General features: G+C 41.7%; 1 protein-coding gene across 2 annotated transcripts in view; it reads right to left on the reverse strand.

The window, feature by feature from the left end:
• Positions 1 to 1967: 1967 nt before the first annotated feature.
• Positions 1968 to 25835, reverse strand: part of LOC115105624 (phospholipase D2-like) — a 32875-nt gene continuing 9007 nt past the window's right edge. For both annotated transcript variants that reach the window (XM_029627855.2, XM_029627856.2), the window contains exons 6-24: positions 21151 to 21216; positions 21006 to 21064; positions 20633 to 20878; positions 17915 to 18058; positions 17697 to 17780; positions 17247 to 17325; positions 15182 to 15292; positions 14792 to 15010; positions 14487 to 14661; positions 14260 to 14378; positions 13982 to 14098; positions 13746 to 13850; positions 13273 to 13361; positions 9409 to 9522; positions 9170 to 9216; positions 8698 to 8832; positions 7270 to 7423; positions 4143 to 4260; positions 1968 to 4006 (exon numbers count right to left, since the gene is read on the reverse strand). In XM_029627855.2, coding sequence (XP_029483715.1) covers positions 3782 to 4006; positions 4143 to 4260; positions 7270 to 7423; positions 8698 to 8832; positions 9170 to 9216; positions 9409 to 9522; positions 13273 to 13361; positions 13746 to 13850; positions 13982 to 14098; positions 14260 to 14378; positions 14487 to 14661; positions 14792 to 15010; positions 15182 to 15292; positions 17247 to 17325; positions 17697 to 17780; positions 17915 to 18058; positions 20633 to 20878; positions 21006 to 21064; positions 21151 to 21216 — 2406 coding nt within the window. In that variant the 3' untranslated portion in view covers positions 1968 to 3781. The remainder of the gene's footprint in view (positions 4007 to 4142; positions 4261 to 7269; positions 7424 to 8697; positions 8833 to 9169; positions 9217 to 9408; positions 9523 to 13272; positions 13362 to 13745; positions 13851 to 13981; positions 14099 to 14259; positions 14379 to 14486; positions 14662 to 14791; positions 15011 to 15181; positions 15293 to 17246; positions 17326 to 17696; positions 17781 to 17914; positions 18059 to 20632; positions 20879 to 21005; positions 21065 to 21150; positions 21217 to 25835) is intronic.

The raw sequence follows: 25835 nt of genomic DNA on the forward strand, positions 1-25835 counted from the left end.
TATATAAATACACACACACACACACTATTGTTCACACTCCTGTGTTCCAATGGCACATTGTATTAGCTAATCCAAGTTTATAATTTTAAAAGGCTAATTGATCATTACAAAACCCTTTTGCAATTATGTTAGCACAGCTGAAAACTGTTGTTCTGATTAAAGAAGCAAAAAACGGGCCTTTAGACTGGTTGAGTATCTGGAGCATCCGCATTTGTGGGTTCGATTACAGGCCAGAAACAAATAACTTTCTTCTGAAACTCGTCAGTCTATTCTTGTTCTGAGAAATGAAGGCTATTCCATTTCATAAATTGCCAAGAAACTGAAGATCTTGTACAACACTGTGTACTACTCCCTTCACAGAATAGAGCAAACTGGCTCTAACCAGAATATAAATAGGAGTTGGAGTCCCCAGTGCACAACTGAGCAAGAGGACAAGTACACTAGAGTGTCTAGTTTGAGAAACAGATGCCTCACAAGTCCTCAACTGGCAGCTTCATTAAATAGTACTCGCAAAACACTAGTCTCAACGTCAACAGTGAAGAGGCGACTCCGGGATGCTGGCCTTCTAGGCAGAGTTCCTCTAGTCTAGTGTCTGTGTTATTTTGCCCATCTTCATCTTTTCTTTTTTATTGGCCAGTCTGAGATATGGCTTTTTCTTTGCAACTCTGCCTGTTATATTCGGCGCATGTGACAGATACAATTTGATTAGATTTGATTCACACAGTCTCCTCTGAACAGTTGATGTTGAGATGTGTCTGCTACTTGAACCCTGTGAAGCATGTATTTGGGCTGCAAATTCTGAGGCTGGCAACTGAAATCATCCTTTGCAGCAGTGGTAACTCTGGATCTTCCTTTCCTGTGGCGGTCCTCATGAGAGCCAGTTTCATCATAGTGCTTGATGGTAGAAATAGTATCAAATGAACTTTTAACAAGGCACACCAGTTAATTGAAATGCATTCCAGGTGACTACCTCATGAAGCTGATTGAGAGAATGCCAGTTCTCACCCAGTTGACTATTTCAAAAAGGTGAAAGTGCTGCCCTGCTCAAACATGCATTTGGGCACTAAAATTCCTCTATCTGTTGTACAGCCCTTTTCATCTGTTTTTTTTATTTTTTTATTTCACCTTTATTTAACCAGGTAGGCTAGTTGAGAACAAGTTCTCATTTGCAACTGCGACCTGGCCAAGATAAAGCATAGCAGTGTGAACAGACAACACAGAGTTACACATGGAGTAAACAGTTAGCAAGTCAATAACACAGTAGAAAAAAATGGGCAGTCTATATACAATGTGTGCAAAAGGCATGAGGAGGTAGGCGTATAATACAATTTTGCAGATTAACACTGGAGTGATAAATGATCAGATGGTCATGTACAGGTAGAGATATTGGTGTGCAAAAGAGCAGAAAAGTAAATAAATAAAAAACAGTATAAAAACAGTATGGGAATGAGGTAGGTGAAAATGGGTGGGCTATAGCTGCTCGGATAGCTGATGTTTGAAGTTGGTGAGGGAGATAAAAGTCTCCAACTTCAGCGATTTTTGCAGTTCGTTCCAGTCACAGGCAGCAGAGTACTGGAACGAAAGGCGGCCAAATGAGGTGTTGGCTTTAGGGATGATCAGTGAGATACACCTGCTGGAGCGCGTGCTACGGATGGGTGTTGCCATCGTGACCAGTGAACTGTGTTGTCGGCTATTTCATCCCTTTCCAGCAAGTGTGTATACAACACCCTTTCCTTTCTACTCTTTTATTTGTTCTCTCTTCCCACTCCCCTCTGCCTACTGAAGAGTCCTATGGTACACCATCAGGGACAAATGACCTGAGAGGTGATCAGTAATGCATACTAGTGCATTGTTCCTGTAGGCCCGGCTAGCCTACTGTTTACCTAGGTGACTAGGAAAATCAGATTGACATGAGACTTCAAACTCAAAACCAGAGGCAAGTAAACTAATACTGTTCATACTCAAACTTTAAATGTTTAAATGTTAGGATGTTTATTAAATGTTAAAGATACATTCTCACACATGATCATTGAAAAAAAATAAAGCAGAGGCTATAACCTAGTTATTATAATAAAGTGATACATACATTTGATGCACATTAAAAGGTTTTAAAACATAGTGAAAGGTAGGCCTACACTGTTTAAAAGGTGGCAGACAGGTTTGTGAATAGACAGTAAATCTTTAACATTATCATCTATAAATGGGGTTTAGACTCAGCATAAAGTATGCATGAATATAATAACCATTGATAGAGTTGAGAAATTACACATTTTATTTGGTGAAATAAAAATATGAAACCAATGCCAAAATCTAAAACAAAATGAGTAGTAGTTGTAGTAGGCATAATATCATCAAATGAAATCAAATGTTATTGGTCACAGACATATTTAGCAGATGAAACAGTAGCAGTAGTAGGGGGAGGAGGAAGAGGAGAAGTAGTAGTGGTGGTGATAGATTAAGTAGTATCACTAAATAAACATGACCATTTCAGTTAGTCTAAATAACTTGGTAAAATAAATAGGTTAAGCCTAATAATTGTATTATGCTGAGATAGGGACAACATGCTAGAATTCAGCATGCACATGAGACTATCAATGGAACCATAAACCTGTTAAATGCATAGAAAGACTATGGCAGAAAATAGACCATCCCTGCTCCTTGTTCACCCGTCACTTGATTCCTCCCATCCCAGATTAGAAACGGTGCTTTACAAAAACACTATTTCCTTGCTCCCCTAGCTCAAAATGAAGTGGAATGTTCTGGACCACAGACAACCGGGTAAGTAATGTAACAATAATGTACTTGGTTGCCATGGTGACAGCAAAAATACGCAACAATTAAAGCCCGCCAGGTGCACCCCCTGAATATCTTTTTCCTCATTCCCCTCTATTCACTCCATGACTCTCTTATGGTCCTTTTTCTTCCTCTTTTGCCATGGGCTCTCTCTCACATCCATGTCTTCCATATCACCTTCAATCTTTTCAGAAACCTGTTTGATTCCGTCCATAGCTCATCGTACTCTGCCCCTGTTTAGCTCTCCTTTCCTCTTTGGCCACAATCTAGTCAGCTCTTTGTAACCATCACCATAACAACCACAAATGTTCTGACAGATTTGCTGGTACTGCATTGAGAGGGTAAGAGAGAGAGAGGCAGAGAGAGAGAGGAGAGCTATCCACCCACAACCTTGCAAGAACACATGTACTCGATGTTCTTCAATCATCTGAGACTCTTGACTTCTGATCTCCATTCCTCCCCCTGCCTATCATACAGTGGCATCCTGTTCCTGTTGTGTTCTATAATGGCAGACCCATACCTAAGCCCTTTGAAAAAAGAAATACTCAGGTTCAGTATTATATCAACAAACACATTTGGTCAGTTGAGTACAGCAATGATCCAACATCGTAAAAATGTACTTTTTAACATTACAAGAGTGGTAATCCTTCAAATAGCTATGTCTCAAAGTCACTTGGAGCACATACAAGGCTCATAATGCATTAGTATAGATTATCATCTAGTGTTTAATTTTTTCTTCATCCATTTTAACAGAGTTCAAATTCACTCTGTATCATCTATGTAAACATCCTAAATGCCTTGCATTTATTTGCAGTCTTCAAAGACACATCAGTTAGTGTAGGTGAGTTGAGTATACATTTTGTTCCAATCTTTTGATTTACAATGGAGTGGAATCTGGTCAATGCGATACAAATCTATAAAGCTCTCTCCTGCTGCACTGGGCTTTTCCAGTGTCATCTTGGTCCTTGTGGCTGGTAGCCTGGTACTCTTATGTCCAGAGTTCTGTTGGAGCCATGCCCTCCTTGCTGCCCAGTGGGGGGAGCAGATTCTCCTCAGACAGGAAGTTGAGGGGGAAGTGGACCAGTAGCCCCCTGACGGCCTCCAGCTCCTCTTTAGCCTGCTGGGGGTGTGTGTCACACAGGCGTTCCAGGCCTGAATGCTCCTTCAGCTCCCTCATGTTGTGGACAGAGTTGCAGGGGAGGCAGCGGAAGACCTGTTCCGGGTAAAGGGACGGAACAGTCCATAGGGAAGGTGAGCAGCAGAGAGGACAGGGAGAAGGGAAAGAGAGAGTGGATGTAATTGAGGATGCACATAAAGAGAACAGAAATAGCTTTTAGTTCTATTCATACCTTGTCATAAATCATAGCATTCAGTTTTGCCGTCGTGTTCCACCCCACAAAGAAGAACAGGTCACTGATCGGGTCATCGATGTCAATCTGGGGTTCAGAATCGGCTCCTAAAAGCACCCTGGGAAGTACATGCACATAGAGTTGTAAGTCAGTTACTGCCAAGCAGCTATGTTAACTGCACATTCAAACTGTTGCTAGAGTGACAGTTCGTATTACAGTATCTGAGTAGAGGTTGATGCAGAAATTCATATTTAAAAAAAAAAAAAATTAAAAAGATTTCCTTCATACAGAGAATGATGACCACGCCTGCGCAAAATTGTCGTCTGAGATGGTTCCCTTGGAAACTAGAGGATATACTTGGTAGCTGCTGATTCGAAATGAATAGCTCTGCTGGCATAATAGGCTGCAGACAAGCTCTGTGAGAAGTATGCATATTCTGTCTAGGATCTTTAGGGACAGTGTCAGTGCATCACAAATGCCAACAATTGCTAATCAATAGATTCATCCACTAGCAGTGGAGTCAGCGTTATTAGTATGTCAGTGCAGGGACCTTGGTTACAACCTCCCTCGCTAATATAAGGATGGCTATGCGAGAGTGGTTCATCTCGTTAGAAACCTTTCATGTACAAACACCCCAGATTCAACACAGACACACTACATGACCAAAAGTATGTAGACACATGCTTGTTGAACATCTCATTCCAAAATCAAGGCTAATAAAATTGATTTGGTCCCCCCTTTGCTGCCATAACAGCCTCCACTCTTCTGGGAAGGCTTTCCACTAGGTGTTGGAGCATTGCTGTGGGGACTTGCTTTCATTCAGCCACGAGAGCATTAGTGAAGTCGGGCACTAATGTTGAGAAATTAGGCCTGGCTCGCAGTCGGCATTCCAATACATCCCAAAGGTGTTTGATGGGGTTGATGTCAGGGTTCTTCCACACCGATCTCGACAAACCATTTCTATATGGACTTCGCTTTGTGCACGGGGGCATTGTCATGATGAAACAGGAAAGGGCCTTCCCCAAACTGTTGCCACAAAATTGGAAGCACAGAATCATCTAGAATGTCATTGTATGCTGTAGCGTTAAAATGTCCCTTCACTGGAACTAAGGGGCCTAGCCCAAACCATGAAAAACAGCCCCAGAGCATTATTCCTCCTCCACCATACGTTACAGTTGACACTATACACTGGGGCAGATAGCGTTCTCCTGGCATCTGCCAAACCCAGCTTAGGCCGTCGGTCTGCCAGATGGTGAAGGGTGTTTCATCACTCCAGAGAAAGCATGTCCACTGTTGCAGAGTCTGACCAGTTGTTGCTCCTAGACATTTCCACTTCACAATAACAGCACTTACAGTTGACCGGGGCAGCTCTAGCAGGGTAGAAATTTGAGGAACTGACTTGTTGGAAAGGTGGCATCCTATGATGGTGCCACGTTGAAAGTCACTGAGCTCTTCAGTAAGGCTATAACGAGTGCGCTGAGTCAGGAAGCAAGTTCAGGGAGTGAGTGTTAATAAATTTAAAAAACACGTAACACAAACACACCGACATGAGAACAGAGTGAATAACACCTAAGGAAAGAACCAAGGGGAGTGACAGATGTAGGGAAGATAATCAAGGAGGTGATGGAGTCCAGTTGAGTGTCATGAGGCGCAGGTGAGCGAGACGATGGTGACATGTGTCCGAGATAATCAGCAGCCTGATGACCTGGAGGGAGTATATGTGACAAAGGCCATTCTACTGCCAATGTTTGTCTATGGAGATCACATGGCTGTGTGCTTGATTTTATACACCTGTCAGCAACGAGTGTGGCTGAAATAAACACATCCACAAATTTGAAGGGGTGTCCACATACCTTTGCATATATAGTGTATATCATTCCCATACCACTCAACCTCAGTAAACCTCTCTATCAGTGAACTGCCATACAACTCTCCTTCCGTGGCCTCCAACTGCTCTTAAACGCAAATAAAACTAAATGCATGCTATTCAACCGATCATTGCCCGCACCTGCCCGCCCATCCAGCATCACTACTCTGGACGGCTCTGACTTAGAATACGTGGATAACTACAAATACCTAGGTGTCTGGTTAGACTGTAAACTCTCTTTCCAGATTCACATTAAGCATCTCCAATCAAAAATTAAATCTAGAATCTGCTTACTATTTCACAACAAAGCTTCCTTCACTCATGCTGCCAAACATACCCTCGTAAAACTGACCATTCTACCGATCCTTGACTTCGGCGATGTCATCTATAAAATAGCCTCCAACACTCTACTCAGCAAACTGGATGTAGTCTATCACAGTGCCATCCATTTTGTCACCAAAGCCCCTTATACTACCCACCACTGCGACCTGTACGCTCTCGTTGGCTGGCCCTCGCTTCATAGTCGTCGCCAAACCCACTGGCTACAGGTTATCTACAAGTCTCTGCTAGGTAAAGCTCCGCCCTATATCAGCTCGCTGGTCACCATAGCAGCACACGCTCCAGCAGGTATATCTCACTGGTCACCCCCAAAGCCAATTCCTCCTTTGGTCGCCTTTCCTTCCAGTTCTCTGCTGCCACTGACTGGAACGAACTGCAAAAATCACTGAAGCTGGAGATTCCCACCTCCCTCACTAGCTTTAAGAACCAGCTGTCAGAGCAGCTCACAGATCACTGCCCCTGTTCATAGCCCATCTGTATACCTCATTCCCGTACTGTATTTATTTATTCTGCTCCTTTTGCACCACAGTATCTCTACTTGCACATCCATCTTTTGCACATCTACCATTCCAGTGTTTATTTGCCATATTGTAATTACTTCGCCACCATGGCCTATTTATTGCCTTACCTCCCTTATTTGACCTTATTTGCACTCACTGTATATAGACATTGTTTTCTTTTTTTCTACTGTATTAGTGACTGTATGTTTTGTTCATTCCATGTGTAACTCTGTGTTGTTGTATGTGTCGAACTGCTATGCTTTGTCTTAGCCAGGTCGCAGTTGTAAATGAGAACTTGTTCTCAACTAGCTTACCTGGTTAAATAAAGGTGAAATTTAAAAATAATTTTAAAAAATTAACTAATTTAATGTAAAATCACAGACAGTGCAGAAGTGTATGGACTCTTTTCCTGAGTCCGAACCTGAAACACTCTTTGCGCAGGGCCAGAGTGAGGGGTCCAGCCTGGTACTCCTCTCCCCCCATAATGGAGGGGATCCTCTCCTCATCCTCCACCAGCACAGCCAGCTCACTGTCCCGGCTCCCCAGCATACTACGGTCATTGATGTTAGCTGAGCCTGGATGGAGGGAGCACAGAGAGATTGGAGGGAATAGAAACCAGAGAGGATAGAAAAAGAGACAGAAAGAGAGAGCGTGTTGTGGCACTAATATCAGTGACGATGGCCATAGATGCTGCAGCCACTTGTTTGCAACATAGTATATGAGTTGGTAGCAGCAAACTTTCTTAATACCAAGACAGAGAAGATAGAAGGTTAACAAAAAACATTGTTTATTAAACACCTTTCCTGTGTTTCAAGGACTCATCCTTATCTAGCTGACAGAAGCATCATAATTACTGTACCCCTACCCAGTCCCAGTGTACTCATAATATCATAGCATGGAGCCAAGCAAGCTCAAGAGTTTCAGTGGGTTGTACCTACATTACACAGTGTGGAGTGCATGTTTTTATATAACGATTCTGTTAAGGGAATTTTTATCAATGACTAATTATGTATACATTTCAATCAGGACTGACTAATCCAAATACTAAATGTTACTGTATATGTATGAGTTTTCTTTCTTGATCCCAGTACTGAAAATAAATGTGTGTGTGAACGTGGGCAAAAGTTAGAACAATAACTGTCTGTTCCTTGGTACAAATGAATCAGACTGGCTAGAGTGCTTATCTACACAAGAAAACCTTGACTCGTAAATTATATTAAATTGGTAGGGAGACGGAGACAGCCTTTGTACTGGAACGGATATGGCACGGATTGGGGCTGGAACTAAGGACGTCATTTTCAGTTTATAACCTGTGGTAACCTGTATTGTGGCAGTACTCTCTTGATTAAAGGCTGATACTTGACTTTTAAGACCGGGCTCTGTCCATTCCTATAAAATAAGGGTCTTACAAATTCTTATGAATTGACAGAGTGTTTAATTTGAATTGGGAATTAAAACAGAGGAATTAAATTCCTTCAACAGATTCCAATACAATCTACCTCGGGAAAAAATGCATTCATCTTCAATGAGGGGGGTGAGTTCCCCTTCCCTCCCTCCCCTAAAGTTCAGTATGTGTTTATAGCTGAATATTTTATTAGCTCTGCATATCATTCACCTTGTGATTATTATGCAGAGACAGTAATTAGCAGCCTGTGATTGATCCCAGTGATGAGTCACAGTCACAAGCTGCGTCGGAAATGGAACCCTATTGCCTATAATACACTACTTTTGGCGAGAGCAAAGGTAGTGTACTACAGTATATAGGGAATAGGGGGCCATTTTGGAAACAGCCACAGTGATGCCCCATCCAGTCTCATCTGTAAGTGTGGCTGTGATGACAGTGACTCACCGATGATGTAGCGGCGGTCGTCAGCTATGAGGGTCTTGCTGTGTACGTAGATGAGCTCTGTGACCAGGGACTGGGAGAGCTGGGAGTGTGTGCGCAGGCCACACAGGGTGATGTACTCGCTCCACTGGTCCTCAACTGGGGGGAGGGAGACACTGGTTGGCTGACACACTGGCATGGAGCTGAAGCCAATGAATAAATGAACGCTAACGAAACAGGACCACAATTTAAACATGAGAAGACAGATGGGCGTTATAGGAAAAGAGGATGAAATGATTAAGTATGGGGAGAATGGAGAACTATACTATAGATAATATAGATAGTGAAGTTAGATACCTAGTATGAGCCTTCAGTTAGCGGAAGGGTAAGCCATACACAGGAGAGAAAGAAAAGCAGAAATATCAGAGATGAGACAGACAGACGGACAGTAATTCCAGATATTAGGTTGAATTGGAAATAAGGAAACAAAACTCACGTTCTCTCAGTCTCATCAGTATGGAGTACTCTCCACGGCACATGGTCCTGTCGTGAAAAATACATATTACTTACACCATCAAATCGACAACAATCTTTAAAGTTGTTTTCTTAAAACACAAATCACTACACAAAATATATGTTTTAAAATGATGCAGTTTGACACTAAGTGATTGTGTGCTACTTTTTACTGTGTGTGTGTGTGTATGTGTGTGTAGGCCCATAAGGGAGGGTTCTGACCTGTAGGTGAAGTGTAATATGGCCTGGATGGCTTTCCCACCCCCCTCGCTGATGTCTCCTTCAAACCCAGGAAGCAGGGGCACCACCACAAACACCCTGTACTTCTTCTGCTCACTGAGGAACAGCAAGAGTTAGGGAATGTGGTAGAAGAGGAGAGGGGGTTATATATAATTTAATTCAACATTGTTTTCAGGGAATATTCCATGAGTATGGAAATCAGCTCTCCATCAGGGCAGGGATAGTAGTGATCTTAATCATTATCGGCCCATTTCAAGGCTCCGCGTCTGGCTAAGATTCTTGAATCCTGGGTAAATGTACAATTTCTTTATTTTTATCTTCGAAATGTATTTGAAATGTAATCCAATAAGGGTTTAAGCCTGGGCACAGCACTATTAAAGAAACAGCTTTAGTTGTTAGTGACCTTGTCAATGCTTTCCACACTAAAATGAAATGTGCTACTTTGTTTGTGGACCTGTCAAAAGCTTTTGATACTGTTGCCTGAGCTCTGACGTGGGGTTCATATTTTCATGATTATCTCAGTGAAAGAACTCAGGCCATCGTGATACAATACCAGTCAGAAATTCGGACACACCAACTAATTCCAGGGTTTTTCTTTATTTTTACTGTTTTCTACATTGTAGAAAAATCTAAACTGTGAAAAAAAAGACGGAATTGTGTATTAAAGCAAAATAGTGTCGAACATTTTTTTAGATTTGAGATTCTTCAAAGCAGCCACCCTTTGCCTCGATGACAGCTTTGCACACTTTTGACATTCTCTCAACCAGCTTCATGAGGTAGTCACCTTGAATGCATTTCAATTAACCGGCGTGACTTGTTAAAAGTTCATTTGTGGAATGTCTTTACTTCTTAATGCGTTTGAGCTAATCAGTTGTGTTGTGACAAGGTAGGGGCGGTATACAGAAGATAGCCCTAATTGGTAAAAGACCAAAGTTCATATTTTGCCAAAACTAGCTCAAATAGCAAAGAGAAACGACAGTCCATCATTACTTTAAGACATGAAGTTCAGTCAACCAACCCACAGCACACGCTCCAGCAGGTATATTTCACTGGTCACCCCCAAAGCCAATTCCTCATTCAGACGCCTTTCCTTCCAGTTCTCTGCTGACAATGACTGGAACGAACTGCAAAAATCACTGAAGCTGGAGACTCATATCTACCTCACTAGCTTTAAGCACCAGCTGTCAGAGCAGCTCACAGATCACTGCACCTGTACATAGCCAATCTGTAAATAGCCCATCCAACTACCTCATCACCATATTGTTATCTATTTTATTTATTTTGCTCCTTTGCACCCCAGTACCGCTACTTGCACACTCATCTTCTGCACATCTATCACCCCAATGTTTAATTTGCCATACTGTAATAATTTTGCCACTATGTCCTATTTATTGCCTCAACCCCCTTATCCTACCTCATTTGGAACACACTGTATATAGACTTTATTGTATTATTGACTAAGTTTGTTTATTCCATGTGTAACTCTGTGTTATAGTTTGTCTCGCACTGCTTTGCTTTATTTGGCCAGGTCGCAGTTGTAAATGAGAAGTTGTTCTCAACTAGCCTACCTGGTTAAATTAAGTTGAAATAAAATAAGAAACTGAAATTCTCAAGTGCAGTCGCAAAAACCATCAAAAGCTATGATGAAACTGGCTCTCATAAGGACCGCCACAGGAAAGGAAGACCCAGAGTTACCTCTGCTGCAGAGGATACGTTCATTAGTTAACTGCACCTCAGATTGCAGCCCAAATAAATGCTTTAAAGTTCAAGTAACAGACACATCTCAACATCAACTGTTCAGAGGAGACAGTGTGAATCAGGCCTTCATGGTTGAATTGCTGCAAAGAAACCACTACTAAAGGACACCAATAATAAGAGACTTGCTTGGGCCAAGAAACACGAGCAATGGACATTAGACTGGTGGAAATCTGGTCTCCAAAATCACCCGACCTCAACCCAATTGAGATGGTTTGGGATGAGTTGGACCGCAGATTGAAGGAAAAGCAGCCAACAAGTGCTCAGCATATTTGGAAACTCCTTCAAGACTGTTGGAAAAACATTCCTCATGAAGCTGGTTGAGAGAATGCCAATAGTGTGCAAAGCGGTCAACAAGGCAAAGGGTGGCTATTTGAAGAATCTCAAATATAAAATATATTTTGATTTGTTTAACACTTTTTTGGTTACTACATGATTCCATGTGTGTTATTTCATAGTTTTGATGTTATTCTACAATGTAGAAAATTGTAAATATAAAGAAAAACCCTTGAATGAGTAGGTGTGTCCAAACTTTTGACTGGTACTGTACATAAAGGTGAACCACAGGTAGATTATTTCTACATTTATATAAACAGCATTGGTCAATCTGTTAAAAATTGTAAACTTCATCTACAGTATATATAGTATTGTACAGGGCGCATTTGGAAAAGAGAACTAGTTCTAAATATGTCTTCCCTGTTAAAATAAAGGTTATATAAAACATTAAGATATATAAAAACAAGCAACAATGTGGTATTTGTGACATTAACAATATTGAATCATGATTATTTAACTTGACTCGATACAGACCATCAACTAACAAGCAAGTATAAAACATGTATAACCAGGGGTGAAAGTAAGTAGAGACGGCAAAATAAATAGTGCGGGTACGCCATACCGGTAAAATATGAGCCTATCACATTTATTAAAACATAATGTATATCAAACTGTAAGCTATTACACCACTTTTTATCATTACCGCATGTCAGAGGCATGAACAATTTGAAAATGGACTTGAAAACGGGTGCTATAGCCTACCGTTCAAAATGCAATGTGGTTAGACGTGAACACTGAGATTTTGCCAAGGCAGAGTTGAGTGGCTGACAGAGATCTACGTGAACAGCGGTGGACTCGTAAATTCTGGCCTAATGGCAATCGTCAAATGTCATGACACTTTGTGGTGTTTTGTGTAACAGATGTCTCTTTCCATTCACCACTTTGTTTGGAGGCTGGAAATATGTTGTGAGTGGAGGAAGGTGCGCCTAGGGAGCCTAGTGAAGGAGTTCTTTGACGTGACTACTTTATTTATTTTTTTAATTTTACCCCTTTTTCTCCCCAATTTCGTGGTATCCAATTGTTGTAGTAGCTACTATCTTGTCTCATCGCTACAACTCCCGTACGGGCTCGGGAGAGACGAAAGTTGAAAGTCATGCGTCCTCCGATACACAACCCAACCAAGCCGCACTGCTTCTTAACACAGTGCGCATCCAACCCGGAAGCCAGCAGCACCAATATGTCGGAGGAAACACTGTGCACCTGGCCACCTTGGCTAGCGCACACTGTGCCCAGCACGCCACAGGAGTCGCTGGTGCGCGATGAGACAAGGACACCCCTACCGACCAAGCCCTCCCTAACCCGGGCGACGCTAGGCCAATTGTGCGTCGCCCCACGGACCTCCCGGTCGCGGCCGGTTACGACAGAGCCTGGGCGCGAACCCAGGGACTCTGATGGCACAGCTGGCGCTGCAGTACAGCGCCACCCGGGAGGCCCTTGACGTGACTACTTTGACAATCAGATGAAAACATCAGGATCGATTTTTGTTGTGGCAAAAACAGGTAATACTTTTTAAAAGGTAAATGACAAGCATTTACGACTAGGTCCACAGAGGTGCTATTGAATGAAAAGGGATTCTGTATGTAATTCTATGATTGGGCGCAAGCACATATAAGAGGTCCCGAACCGGGAAGAAATGAATTCTACTTTCACCCCTGTGCATAACCCAGTAAAATCATGTTATACAGTAAACCTTGCCGTGTGCTGACTGATTAAACCCAGACAGACAGAGCGAGAGACACGGTGGAAGAACCACACCTGTGTGCACGTAGTATCCTCTTCACGATTGCGTCACCGATGCCATTGTGCACGTTCTTCCCATCAGCACAGCTGATGAAGAACTGGTTCTGAGAGCAGAGAGGGGGACATTTGAGAATTTATACCACAACCCATACATTCAATTGGACTTGATAGGACCATGTGGACTGTGAAGGCATAGGGGACTGCCGTTATCGCAACCTTGAGCTCCAAGTTGACTTTATTACAGAGCTAGTCACAAGACAGCATGGGGGAGGCCAGGGCACTGAATACCATCTTGCATTACAAAAAATGACCTTGTCTCCTGGTTGATTTCTATGCTTTTACAGCAATCAAACAGATAGATATGGCATAGAATTAGCATGGGTTTGACTCTGGTAAATTGGTGCAATGAGTCTGGTAAGAGTTTGAGTCCAAGTCTGGTAAATGGGTGCGATTAAATAATGTATGTAGTGTGCTGGTAGCAGAGTTACCTCGATGTAGATGTAGTGTTCGCTGTTATCGATGGTATGGATGTAGGCATTGAGGATAGAGTTGTCACAAGTTCCGGCGGACCAGCGATCCACAGAACGCAACACCTGAGTGACAGAGAAGAAAAAAAAAAAATCAATATACAATTGATCATCAAAAAAAGGAGAATGAGACACATTTCTGTGAGCTTGTATGTGTCCGAGAGGGTTTGTTCACTCTTATGTGTGAGCATGTGTACCTGCACGGAGGCCTTCCCAGAGCCAGGCACAGTGAATGGCAGTGCATCAGCAGTACTGTGAGACTTGGGAAGAAGGCATGGGAAAAACGTGCTTCTAATGTTCTTGTACTTAAAGATCTGTAGGCAGACAAAACAAAGATAAGAGCCAGATGTCTCTATCACATAACCCTAGTTGTGTCTAGGGTTGTCCTTTGGAACCTAGTTTAGAAGTAGTGTATGTACATCCAAGTAAAGCCATGAAAGAAAAATCCTTAGGAACCTCTCATTTGACCTCTGACCTTGGCAAAGTTCCAGCGCTGGATGAAGTGGCGGGCCACGTCCCTGGCAGCTTTGCCATGGAGGGCAGCAGACAGGTCACGCCACGGCATACGGGGCACCTCAGTGCGGTCAATGTTGTCTGAGAAAACAAAACACATTAAAATGAAGGATTATCCCTCCGGTGTGTGTGTGTGTGTGTTAGTAAGTTACAGAGAGTGGTAGTGGGTGTTATGTGTGTATGCTGCACCTTCAAATGGGCGGTCCAGTTGGACCCAGTCTCTCTTGATGAAGTTGCTGTAGTCCTTGCCAAGCCACAGCTGGGTGTTGTTCTTCAGATCCTCAGCATTGACCTCTTCCGGCTCTGGAGGATTTGGATCCTGGGCTGAGTTTGACCCATCCACCTGGTCACCTGAATCAGCTGCCTAGGAGGCAGAATAGAACAGTCTGGCAATGAAGTCACTGCTTAACACCAGGTAACAATATGAACTATGGATTATCAGAACACAGGAGAAAGAAAAATATTAATCTTGACTTTGTCTTGAGATGCATCACCTCTGGCTCAGAAATTGGAGCCTTTGGCACTTCTTCAGAGATGTGATTGGCTGTCTCTGTGGGAACTAAATCAGTCAACCGGTACTGGCTGTCGTCCCATCTCCCAAAGGCCAGGTCCAAGCCTCCAACGAAGGCCACTGATTGGTCGATGGCCACCATCTTCTCATGATGGGCCCAGAAAAATACCACAGCGGACATGTGGTTGGGGTGTCGCATCACCTGTTGGAGAGACAGTGAAGCTAAGGACACAAGTCTAATAAAGTTTTTTGAATTTTAAATAATGACACAGTATAACACCAGCAATGAAAGCATGATGATGCTATGTGGGTTGGTTTATGAGGTGTATAGCACCACCAGATTGCAGAGCAGAGATTAGGGTCTCTGACAGACCTTGATGTTGGGGTGCATGTCCATCAGTGTCTTCTTGCTGTGGCCACTGTTTATACCCAGTGCCATCTCCACCTCCTTGTACAGGAGCACACACACTTTGACACCTTGTTCCTGCACAGAGAAAATAAAGGATAGATATACACAAAAGGTGGGAAGGAGGAAAGGACCCAGCTAGAATATTTGGTACCTTGGATGTTGCGGGAAAGTATGTTTTTGGTTTCAAATTGGTTGTGGGAACGAAGCCCAGTAAAACGGAATGTTTAAAAAATATATATATTCTGAGGACAGAAGTGAAAATTTAACCTGTTCTGGGATTGTTTATTTTTAAGTTGCAGGTAGGTGTGCAGAAAGCTTTACTCAAGTTAATTGAACATTTTATTAACATTCTGAAAATACAGGTTATTTGAAGGTAATTAAATAACATTCTGAGAATATTCTCTAAATGCTGTGAAAGTTAATGGTTATTATTGACTAAGAACTACATTTTTATGTTATTTAGAGGTTGTTGAATAACTTTCACTGAATGTTTCAATAAGACTTAACACTGCTAGCTTACTTTGGGTTAACTTCTTTTTCTAAAATGTTCTCTGAATGTTACTAAAGTTCTCTTGTGTTTTTTTATAGAAAGTTTTCATGTTCAGTTAACGAAATGTAGAGCTTATTGAGATTAATGGGTACAATACATTTTTCTGAAGATTTCCAGAATATTGCCAAGAACCTGCATAAAAGAGAACCAACCATACATTCTCTGAATGTTCTGGGAACATCCCTTAAGTCACATTTTTTTTTAGAACATTCCCAGAATGTGGTAAAAATATGACATAAAATAGAACCACATGGGAACTTGTGGTGGAATGATCTGTTAAGTACTGAAATTCCCACAGAAGAACATTGTTTCTTGACATTCTCTGAACTATGAGAACACTCCCAATGTCAAACCATTAGGAGAATGTCCCTAGAACATTAACATTAATGAAATTAAACGTAGCCATGTTTGACATTTTGGAAAACGTATACTGTTAAATGAAATACCAAGTAAATAATGTGTTTTTTTTGTGAAGTTCCTTAAATGTGCTGAGAATGTTCCGAAGTCAAGCAATTATCCTACACCATTCCCATAAAGTTGAGGAAGGTTGTATGCAAAATAACCAATAGGATAACTACACTCTCAGCAAGCTCTAAGAAACAAATGGTTCTGAGAACATTATGTGCTGGCTGGGAAGAGATTCATCTTCAGTGCTTTCAGAGGAGAGGAGGGAGGAGGACAGGTATAAGGGAGACTATAGACATACAGTGGGGAAAACAGGTATTTGATAACCTGCAAAATCGGCAGATAACCTGCAAAATCCAGAAAATCACATTGTATGATTTTTAAGCAATTAATTTGCAGGTCATTGACCAGGTCCTGCCGTGTACTTCTGGGCTGATCCCTCACCTTCCTCATGAGCATTGATGCCCCACGAGGTGAGATCTCGCATGGAGCCCCAGACCGAGGGTGATTGACCGTCATCTTGAACTTCTTCCATTTTCTAATAATTGCACCAACAGTTGTTGCCTTCTCACCAAGCTGCTTGCCTATTGTCCTGTAGCCCATCCCAGCCATGTGCAGGTCTACAATTGTATCCCTGATGTCCTTACACAGCTGTCTGGTCTTGGCCATTGTGGAGAGGTTGGAGTCTGTTTGATTGAGTGTGTGGACAGGTGTCTTTTATACAGGTAACGAGTTCAAACAGGTGCAGTTAATACAGGTAATGAGTGGAGAACAGGAGGGCTTCTTAAAGAAAAACTAACAGGTCTGTGAGAGCCGGAATTCTCACTGGTTGGTAGGTGATCAAATACTTATGTCATGCAATAAAATGCAAATTAATTACTTAAAAATCATACAATGTGATTTTCTGGATTTTTGTTTTAGATTCCGTCTCTCACAGTTGAAGTGTACCTATGAGACAAATTACAGACCTCTACATGCTTTGTAAGTAGGAAAACCTGCAAAATCAGCAGTGTATCCAATACTTGTTCTCCCCACTGTATGTTGTCAGGAGAAAGGTGGGAAGTAGATTCGTACTGCTTTGCGTTTGAGGATCTGGTCCAGACGCCAGTATGTCCCTGTAGCTGGCCTCTTCAGGAAAACCTCTGGACTGAGCCTTGGAGGGAAATAAATATTCACCATGCAATATTAATAATGAACATATTTACACTGTGTCCTGCTGTTTACAGACTAATTAGAAACAAACCTAATAAATGTTGGAAAAAGTGGTCTCCGTTGTTATTGAGAGAGTGAAATCAAACATTTGTTTTGTTTGCTGTATGCTCTAATTTAGCTAACGGCAGGGCAGAGCCATGTATACAGTATACCATATAGGGCTCTGGATAACCTCTCTCTGTAATTACAGAGAGCACTGTGCTTACTGTACATGAAATTTGGAACACAGAGTATTCCTACTAGCCATCAAGATATAGTGTATAATAATATAACGTTCTATTCTATTTCGATTGTGCTAGCTCTGCTCCTCACCACCAGTCTGTGATGAAGATCTCCTCCTTGGCCTGCTCCAGAGCATCAGCCAGGTCTGCAAAGTAGCCACTTCCATTTACATACCTTTAATACAACCAATTCATAAACAGAGACATTACATTCAAGTTAAGGGAGCACAAAGCTATGGATGTATACAGTATGTACAAATACCACATCATCATCCAATGTGAAGCAATGCACACACACACACATCTGACCATTTAGTGAGTGTGTTCTCCCGTGGCGGGGCAAAGCCCCCAAAGCGTTGGACCTGGAGGAATTCACAAGGCTCAGCCAGCCTGTTGATCTCATGGCTCCACCAGTGAGCCTGTCTGTAGCTGTTACACTTGATGACCAGATCCCTAAAACACACACACAACGCTCATGTAAGAACACACATACACATATGAGGCAACACAGCGAGGCAATAGGGGAGAGTGGGATATGTTGAACCAAATAATTATTGAGCCACCCTAATTGTTTCTAGAAAACCATACACAAAATTAATCATGTGGCCAAATATTTAGGAAGAGTTCATCATTTCATAGAGTCTGTGAAGTAAGAAGCCATATGGGGAAAGTGGTAAGCAAGTTAGGTCCAAAAAACTGATTTTCACAAAGTCAAATGAATTTATTGTGTTATAGGTTTCATGATGCTTGTATCTAAACCGAAGTATATAGTTTAAATAATGTTTTATACATCAGGTGAGACTATAAGCTAAAATATGAGATCCTAAACATAGCATGAAAGTGTATCCTTGTAGCTGTGTGGGCTAATATAGTCAACATATTTGCTTTGGGGTAAGTTATGCCAATGGCCATGGGGTAAATTGAGCCAACCTCCACCATACCCCATATATATTATCATCACATTTAGTCAGTTTCGTGCATAATATAAATAGTATTTTTGCAATGTGTCCTGTATGAACTCAAGATGCATATTTTATTGTTACATAGCAGACATCTTCATGCCCCCTGTATACACACATAAAACAAGCAGGGGTCTGGCCCCCCTTGAGATTCTGGAGAGAGCAGCGAAGGAAGAAGTGAGAAAGGAAGAAGTCCATTTGAGCAGCAGCAAGGGATGAAAAAAAATAGACAATGACACTGAAGACGTTCAATGACAAAAACCAAAATGAACATGTCCCTGTGCGAATGAGGCTATGATAGAGTAGCAGAGGCACACAAGGTCTTATCTGACGACATGAAGTCTGAGCTTCCTAAACATATCAAGAATCTTGTGGGCCAATATGGGCTTTGTAGCCTCAAATGCAGAGAACTTGCCTATTAATTGACACATTGCAACATCCATGTCCCAGACAACTGGTCAAGAAATGGAAGGTTAAGTGATATTGAACAGAAAGATCTCAACCACTTTACCCCAAGATGACTCAGCTTACCCTGTCCCATTCTCAATTTACCTCAAGTTGTGCCAAGAGACCACTTTTTTTGGACAAGCTATGTTTTCAAAACTGTTATGTTTATATGAATTCAGATTTTTTTCCAGGGATACACAACATCCTGAAATATATGTAGATATCTTTGTGAGAAATAATACTGTATGTGACACATTCCAGGAATCTATGTGTATGTTGCACGTCACTACTACATAGGAGAGGCATTTTAACATTTATTTACATTTTTTTAAATCAAAATAAGTTCTGGGGGAGAAATGCCTTCTTGAACATGTGGACTGTCATTTGCCTTAATAACAAACGTGTATGCCATCTGTAAATAAATCAAATTAAAATAAGAAATTACAAGCCTAGTTGGTTTAACAACGAAAAAAGACAGGAACCTTCCTGCTAGCCATGATTGGCTGAGATAATGGATGGGCTGGACATGAGTTCGGATTGGTCTGCCATGTAGTATTCTTCTGTTTATAGCACGAGTTGCTCATTATGTGTAGATAATACTTTCTACCAAAGATTTTTTTTTTAAGATATCATGAAGAACTGAAAAAGTGTTGCTACTGCTCAGTGGGAAGAAGTTGTGATGTAATGACTACCATTTGCATTGCTAGTAATAGCCTAATGTTAGCTAGTTAGCTAACATTGAACCTAGTTGGTTAGCTTAAGCTACCTGCAGATTCATGCATGGTACATGGTAGTATGGGTTGGGATTAAGGGTCTAAACAAAAGACTCCACTATGCAAAGTAATCATTTCACTGTACCGTTTACACCTTCAGTATCCTGTGCATGTGACAAATAAACTTAGATTTAATTTAATTTAGTGTGTGTTTACCAGAGATGGTAACGAGAAGAACAACATGACCTGAACCAAAGTCAGAATAGGATATAGGCCAAGGACTAGATAAAGTATATTTGTACCACTATATTTGTACCATTTGTACCACTTTCAGTCTTAATCTTTGGTTGTTTACTACAATACCTTACTCACTCTGTTAAGTACATGGCCTCACACGTGAATCCTTAAGATGGGCGGGGCTAAGGCTTATATGGGTGATAACGATGCTGAATGGGTGAAGAAAAATAAGAGCTCTCCAGTTGGTGTAACAACATTTTCTCAAAAGTAGTGTTACAAGTTTATCAACTTTCAAAGCAGAATTACTTTCCCATTGTTCCTCTACTGCAGTGTATGATATACAATGTTCTATCTCTGAGTCTCTACTTTTATCCAATGTAAAAAACATAAATTCAAATTTTGCTACATAGGACCGAATCAATGAGGTGGGTCACATACTGTATTCCCCTTGAAACAGTGATGCCGAATGTAAAAAAAAAAAAATCTAAATTTACCACACTCTCCTCTTCCTGCCTGCAAGAATACACACACAGCTAGGGATTGACTCATAAATAAACAATTAGGTATACAAATGTGTACTTCACAAGTGTGATCTGTATTTGAGTGTACACTTTATGGGTGTGTCTGCCTACAAATAGATAATAACATTTTGGACACCACTGTGGACTTACCTGGTGAAATTCTGAATACAGACCCCATACTTGGTATCAGTGTATGCACGGCCCACTTGAACTTTGAACTCTGGGTCAAAGACCAGTACAAAGCAGACGACCCCGTTTTCCCGGTTCATATAGAGCAGGAAGGAATCCTTGACCACCAGCCAGCGCTTTGACCAGCGGAAGCAGAACTGGTGATGACCAATACAGTTCAGCCCCTGGATACGATGACCTCCTGACCTTTTGAAGATGGAACCCTCCCTGAAATACAATGACATCACTAACATTGCTCACACGGACAGAGAATTAGTCACATTAAAATATACTGAATCACACTCACTTTCTCATATACCATCACACACTCTCATAGTCTATTAATATTGCTTACAGGCCTTTGGGTCCAAGCTCACTGACAAAAGAGAGAGCACTGACATCAAGGAATTCCAGCTGGAATCAGAAAAAGACAGACAGTGATGACAGCTCATCCTGACACTGAATGAAAATTGGTGTGTGTGTGTGTCATCTTCACTCACCATGCCGTGGAAGTTCTTACAAAAAGAATTCTCCAGAAGGCCATTTAGATATTCTTCAAGGTATTTCTACAACAGAGAAATCAGAAATCAAGACTGATAGCCGACTAGCCCGCAGGGGGTTCTGATAAGAAAAACAAGTATATATATACAGTATATACATACACGTTGAAGTCGGAAGTTTACATACACCTTAGCCAAATACATATAACTCAGTTTTTCACAATTCCTGACATTTAATCCTCGTAAAAATTCCCTTTCTTAGGTCAGTTAGGATCACCACTTTATTTTAAGAATGTAAAATGTCAGAATAATAGTAGAGAGAAGGATTTATTTCAGCTTTTATTTCTTTCATCACATTCCCAGTGGGTCAGAAGTTTACATACACTCAATTAGTATTTGGTAACATTGCCTTTACATTGTTTAACTTGGGTCAAACGTTTCGGGTAGCCTTCCACAAGCTTCCCACAATAAATTGGGTGAATTCTGGCCCATTCCTTCCGACAGAGCTGATGTAACTAAGTCAGGTTTGTAGGCCTCCTTGCTGGCACACACTTTTTCAGTTCTGCCCACACATTTTCTATAGGATTGAGGTCAGGGCTTTGTGATGGCCACTCCAATACCTTGACTTTGTTGTCCTTAAGCCATTTTGCCACAACTTGGAAGTGTGCTTGGGGTCATTGTCCATTTGGAAGACCCATTTGCGACCAAGCTTTAACTTCCTGACTGATGTCTTGAGATGTTGCTTCAATATATCCACATACATTTCCTCCCTCATGATGCCATCTATTTTGTGAAGTGCACCAGTCCCTCCTGCAGCAAAGCACCCCCACAACATGATGCTGCTACTCTCGTGCTTGCCGGTTTGGATGGTGTTCTTCGGCTTGCAAGCGTTCCCCTTTTTCCTCCAAACATAATGATGATCATTATGGCCAAACAGTTCTATTTTTGTTTCATCCGACCAGAGGACATTCCTACAAAAAGTATGATCTTTGTCCCCATGTGCAGTTGCAAACCGTAGTCAGGCTTTTTTTATGGCGGTTTTGGAGCAGTGGCTTCTTCCTTGCTGAGCGCCCTTTCAGGTTATGTCGATATAGGACTCGTTCTACTGTGGATATAGATACTTTTGTACCTGTTTCCTCCAGCATCTTCACAAGGTCCTTTGCTGTTTTTCTGGGATTGATTTGCATTTTTCGCACCAAAGTACGTTCATCTCTCTGAGACAGAACGCTTCTCCTTCCTGACTGGTATGACGCCTGCGTGGTCCCATGGTGTTTATACTTGTGTACTATTGTTTGTACAGATGAACGTGGTACCTTCAGGCGTTTGGAAATTGCTCCCAAGGATGAACCAGACATGTGGAGGTCTGCAATTTTTTTTCTGAGGTCTTGGCTGATTTCTTTAGATTTTCCCATGATGTCATGCAGAAGCACTGAGTTTGAAGGTAGGCCTTGAAATACATCCACAGGTACACCTCCAATTGACTCAAATGACTCTAAAGCCATGACATAATTTTCTGGAATTTTCCAAGCTGTTTAAAGGCACAGTCAACTTAGTGTATGTAAACTTCTGACCCACTGGAATTGTGATACAGCGAATGATAAGTGAAATAATCTGTCTGTCAACAATTGTTGGAAAAATTACTTGAGTCATGCACAAAGAAGATGTCCTAACCGACTTGCCAAAACTATAGTTTGTTAACAAGAAATTTGGGGAGTGGTTGAAAAATGAGTTTTAATGACGAAGTCAAGGATCGGTAGGATGGTCAGTTGTACGAGGGTATCTTTGGCAGCATGAGTGAGGCTTTGTTGTGAAATAGGAAGCCGATTATAGATTTCATTTTGGATAGGAGATACTTAAGTTCTTATGGCTGCAGGGGCAGTATTGAGTAGCTTCGATGAAAGGTGCCCAGAGGTGCCCAGAGTAAACGGCCTGCTCCTCAGTCCCAGTTGCTAATATATGCATAGAATTAGTACATTTGGATAGAAAACACTCTGAAGTTTCTAAAACTGTTTGAATGATGTCTGTGAGTATAACAGAACTCATATGGCAGGCAAAAACCTGAGAAAATGTTTGTAGTTTTTGAACTCAGCCCTATCGAATACACAGTGGGATATGGTTCAAGTTGCACTTCCTGGGGCTTCCACTGGATGTCAACCGTCTTTAGAAAATTGAATGAGGCTTCTACTGTGATGTGGGGCCGGATGAGAGCTCTTTGAGTCAGTGGTCTGGCAGAGAGCCAGGTCCTGGTCACGCGCATTTCACATGAGAGCGACCTGCGTTCCATGGCTTTTCTACAGACAATGGAATTGTCCGGTTGGAACGTTATTGAACATTTATGATAAAAACATCCTAAAGATTGATTCTATACTTAGTTTGAAATGTTTCTACGACCTGTAATATAACTTTTTGAACTTTTCGTCCGACGTTCGATTGGACCTGCACGAGCGTTTGGATTTGTGTACGTAGCTACTTGGACATAAATAATGGACATTGTCGAACAAATCAAACATTTATTGTGGAACTAGGATGCCTGGGAGTGCATTCTGATGAAGATCATTAAAGGTAAGGGAATATTTATAATGTTATTTCTGATTTCTGTTGACTCCAACATGGCGGTTAAAAAAACAATTCTGAGCGCCGTTCTCAGATTATTGCATGGTTTGCTTTTTCCCTAAAGCTTTTTTGAAATCTGACACAGCGGTTGCATTAAGGAGAGGTATATCTATAATTCCATGTGTAACACTTGTATATTCATCAACATTTATGATGAGTATTTCTGTTAAATTGATGTGGCTATGCAAAATCACTGGATATTTTTGGAACTAGTGAATGTAATGCGCCAATGTAAACTCAGATTTTTTTTATAAATATGAACTTCATCAAACAAAACATACATGTATTGTGTAACATGAAGTCCTATGAGTGTCATCTGATGAAGGTCATCAAAGGTTAGTGATTCATTTTATCTCTATTTGTGCTTTTTGTGACTCCACTCTTTGGCTGGAAAAATGGCTGTGTGTGTTTTTGTGACTTGGCTCTGTCCTAACATAATCGTTCACAGTGCCCTATTTGAAATCGGACACTGTGGTGGGATTAACAACAAGATTACCTTTAAAACGGTATAAGATACATGTATGTTTGAGGAATTTTAATTATGAGATTTCTGTTGTTTTGAATTTGGCGCCCTGCACTTTCACTGGCTGTTGTCATATCGATCCCGTTAATGTGAGTCTGGAAGGAGAGTTTACAGTCTAACCAGACACCTAGGTATTTGTAGTTGTCCATATATTCTAGGTCAAAACCGTCCAGAGTAATTATACTAGTCAGGCGGGAGGGTGCGGGCAGCAATCGGTTGAAGAGCATGCACTTAGTTTTACTAGCATTTAAAAGCAGTTGGAGGCCACGGAAGGAGTGTTGTATGGCATTGAAGCTCGTTAAGAGGTTTGTTAGCACAGTGTCCAAAGAAGGGCCAAATGTATACAGAATGGTGTCGTCTGCGTAGTGGTGAATCAGAGAATCACCAGCAGAAAGAGTGACATCAGATATATACAGAGAAAAGAATCCTGAATCCTGTGGCACCCCCATAGAGACTGCCAGAGGTCCGGACAACAGGCCCTCCGATTTGACACACTGAACTCTGTCTGCAAAGTAGTTGGTGAACCAGGCGAGGCAGTCATTTGAAAAACCAAGGCTATTGAGTCTGCCAATAAGAATGCGGTGATTGACAGAGTCGAAAGCCTTGGCCAGGTCGATGAAGACAGCTGCACAGTACTGTCTTTTATCAATGGTGGTTATGGTTATCGTTTAGGACCTTGAGCGTGGCTGAGGTGCACCCATGACCAGCTCAGAAACCAGATTGCATAGTGGAGAAGGTACAGGGGGTGCAGAGATTTTAGCCATGGTAGGGGTAGCCAGGTGGAAAGCATGGCCAGCCGTGGAAAAATGCTTATTGAAATTATCGATTATCGTAGATTTGTCGGTGGTGACAGTGTTTCCTAGCCTCAGTGCAGTGGGCAGATGGGAGGAGGTGCTCTTATTCTCCATGGACTTCACAGTGTCCCAAAACTTTTTGGAATTAGTGCTACAGGAAGCAAATTTCTGTTTGAAAAAGCTAGCCTTAGCTTTCCTAACTACCTGAGTATATTGGTTCCTGACTTCCGTGAAAAGTTGCATATCCGGGCTATCCGATGCTAATGCAGAACGCCACAGGATGTTTTTGTGCTGGTCAAGGGCAGTCAAGTCTGGGGTGAACCAAGGGCTATATCTGTTCTTAGTTCTACATTTTTTGAACGGGGCATGCTTATTTAAGATGGAGAAGAAAGCACTTTTGAAGAGCAACCAGGCACTCTCTACTGACGGGATGAGGTCAATCCTTCCAGGATACCCGGGCCAGGTCGATTAGAAAGGCCTGCTCGCTGAAGTGTTTTAGGGAGAGTTTGACAGTATTGATGGGTGGTCATTTGACCGCGGACCCAGTACGCACACAGGCAATGAGGCTGTGATCGCTGAGATCCTGGTTGAAGACAGCAGAGGTATATTTAGAGGGCAGGTTGGTCAGGATGATATCTAAGAGGGTGCCCATGGTTACGGATTTAGGGATGTACCTGGTAGGTTCCTTGATGATTTGTGTGAGATTGAGGGCATCTAGCTTAGATTGTAGGACGGCCGGGGTGTTAAGCATGTCC

Source organism: Oncorhynchus nerka, linkage group LG22 (genome assembly GCF_034236695.1).
Source record: "Oncorhynchus nerka isolate Pitt River linkage group LG22, Oner_Uvic_2.0, whole genome shotgun sequence".
NCBI classification, from domain to species: Eukaryota; Metazoa; Chordata; class Actinopteri; order Salmoniformes; family Salmonidae; genus Oncorhynchus; species Oncorhynchus nerka.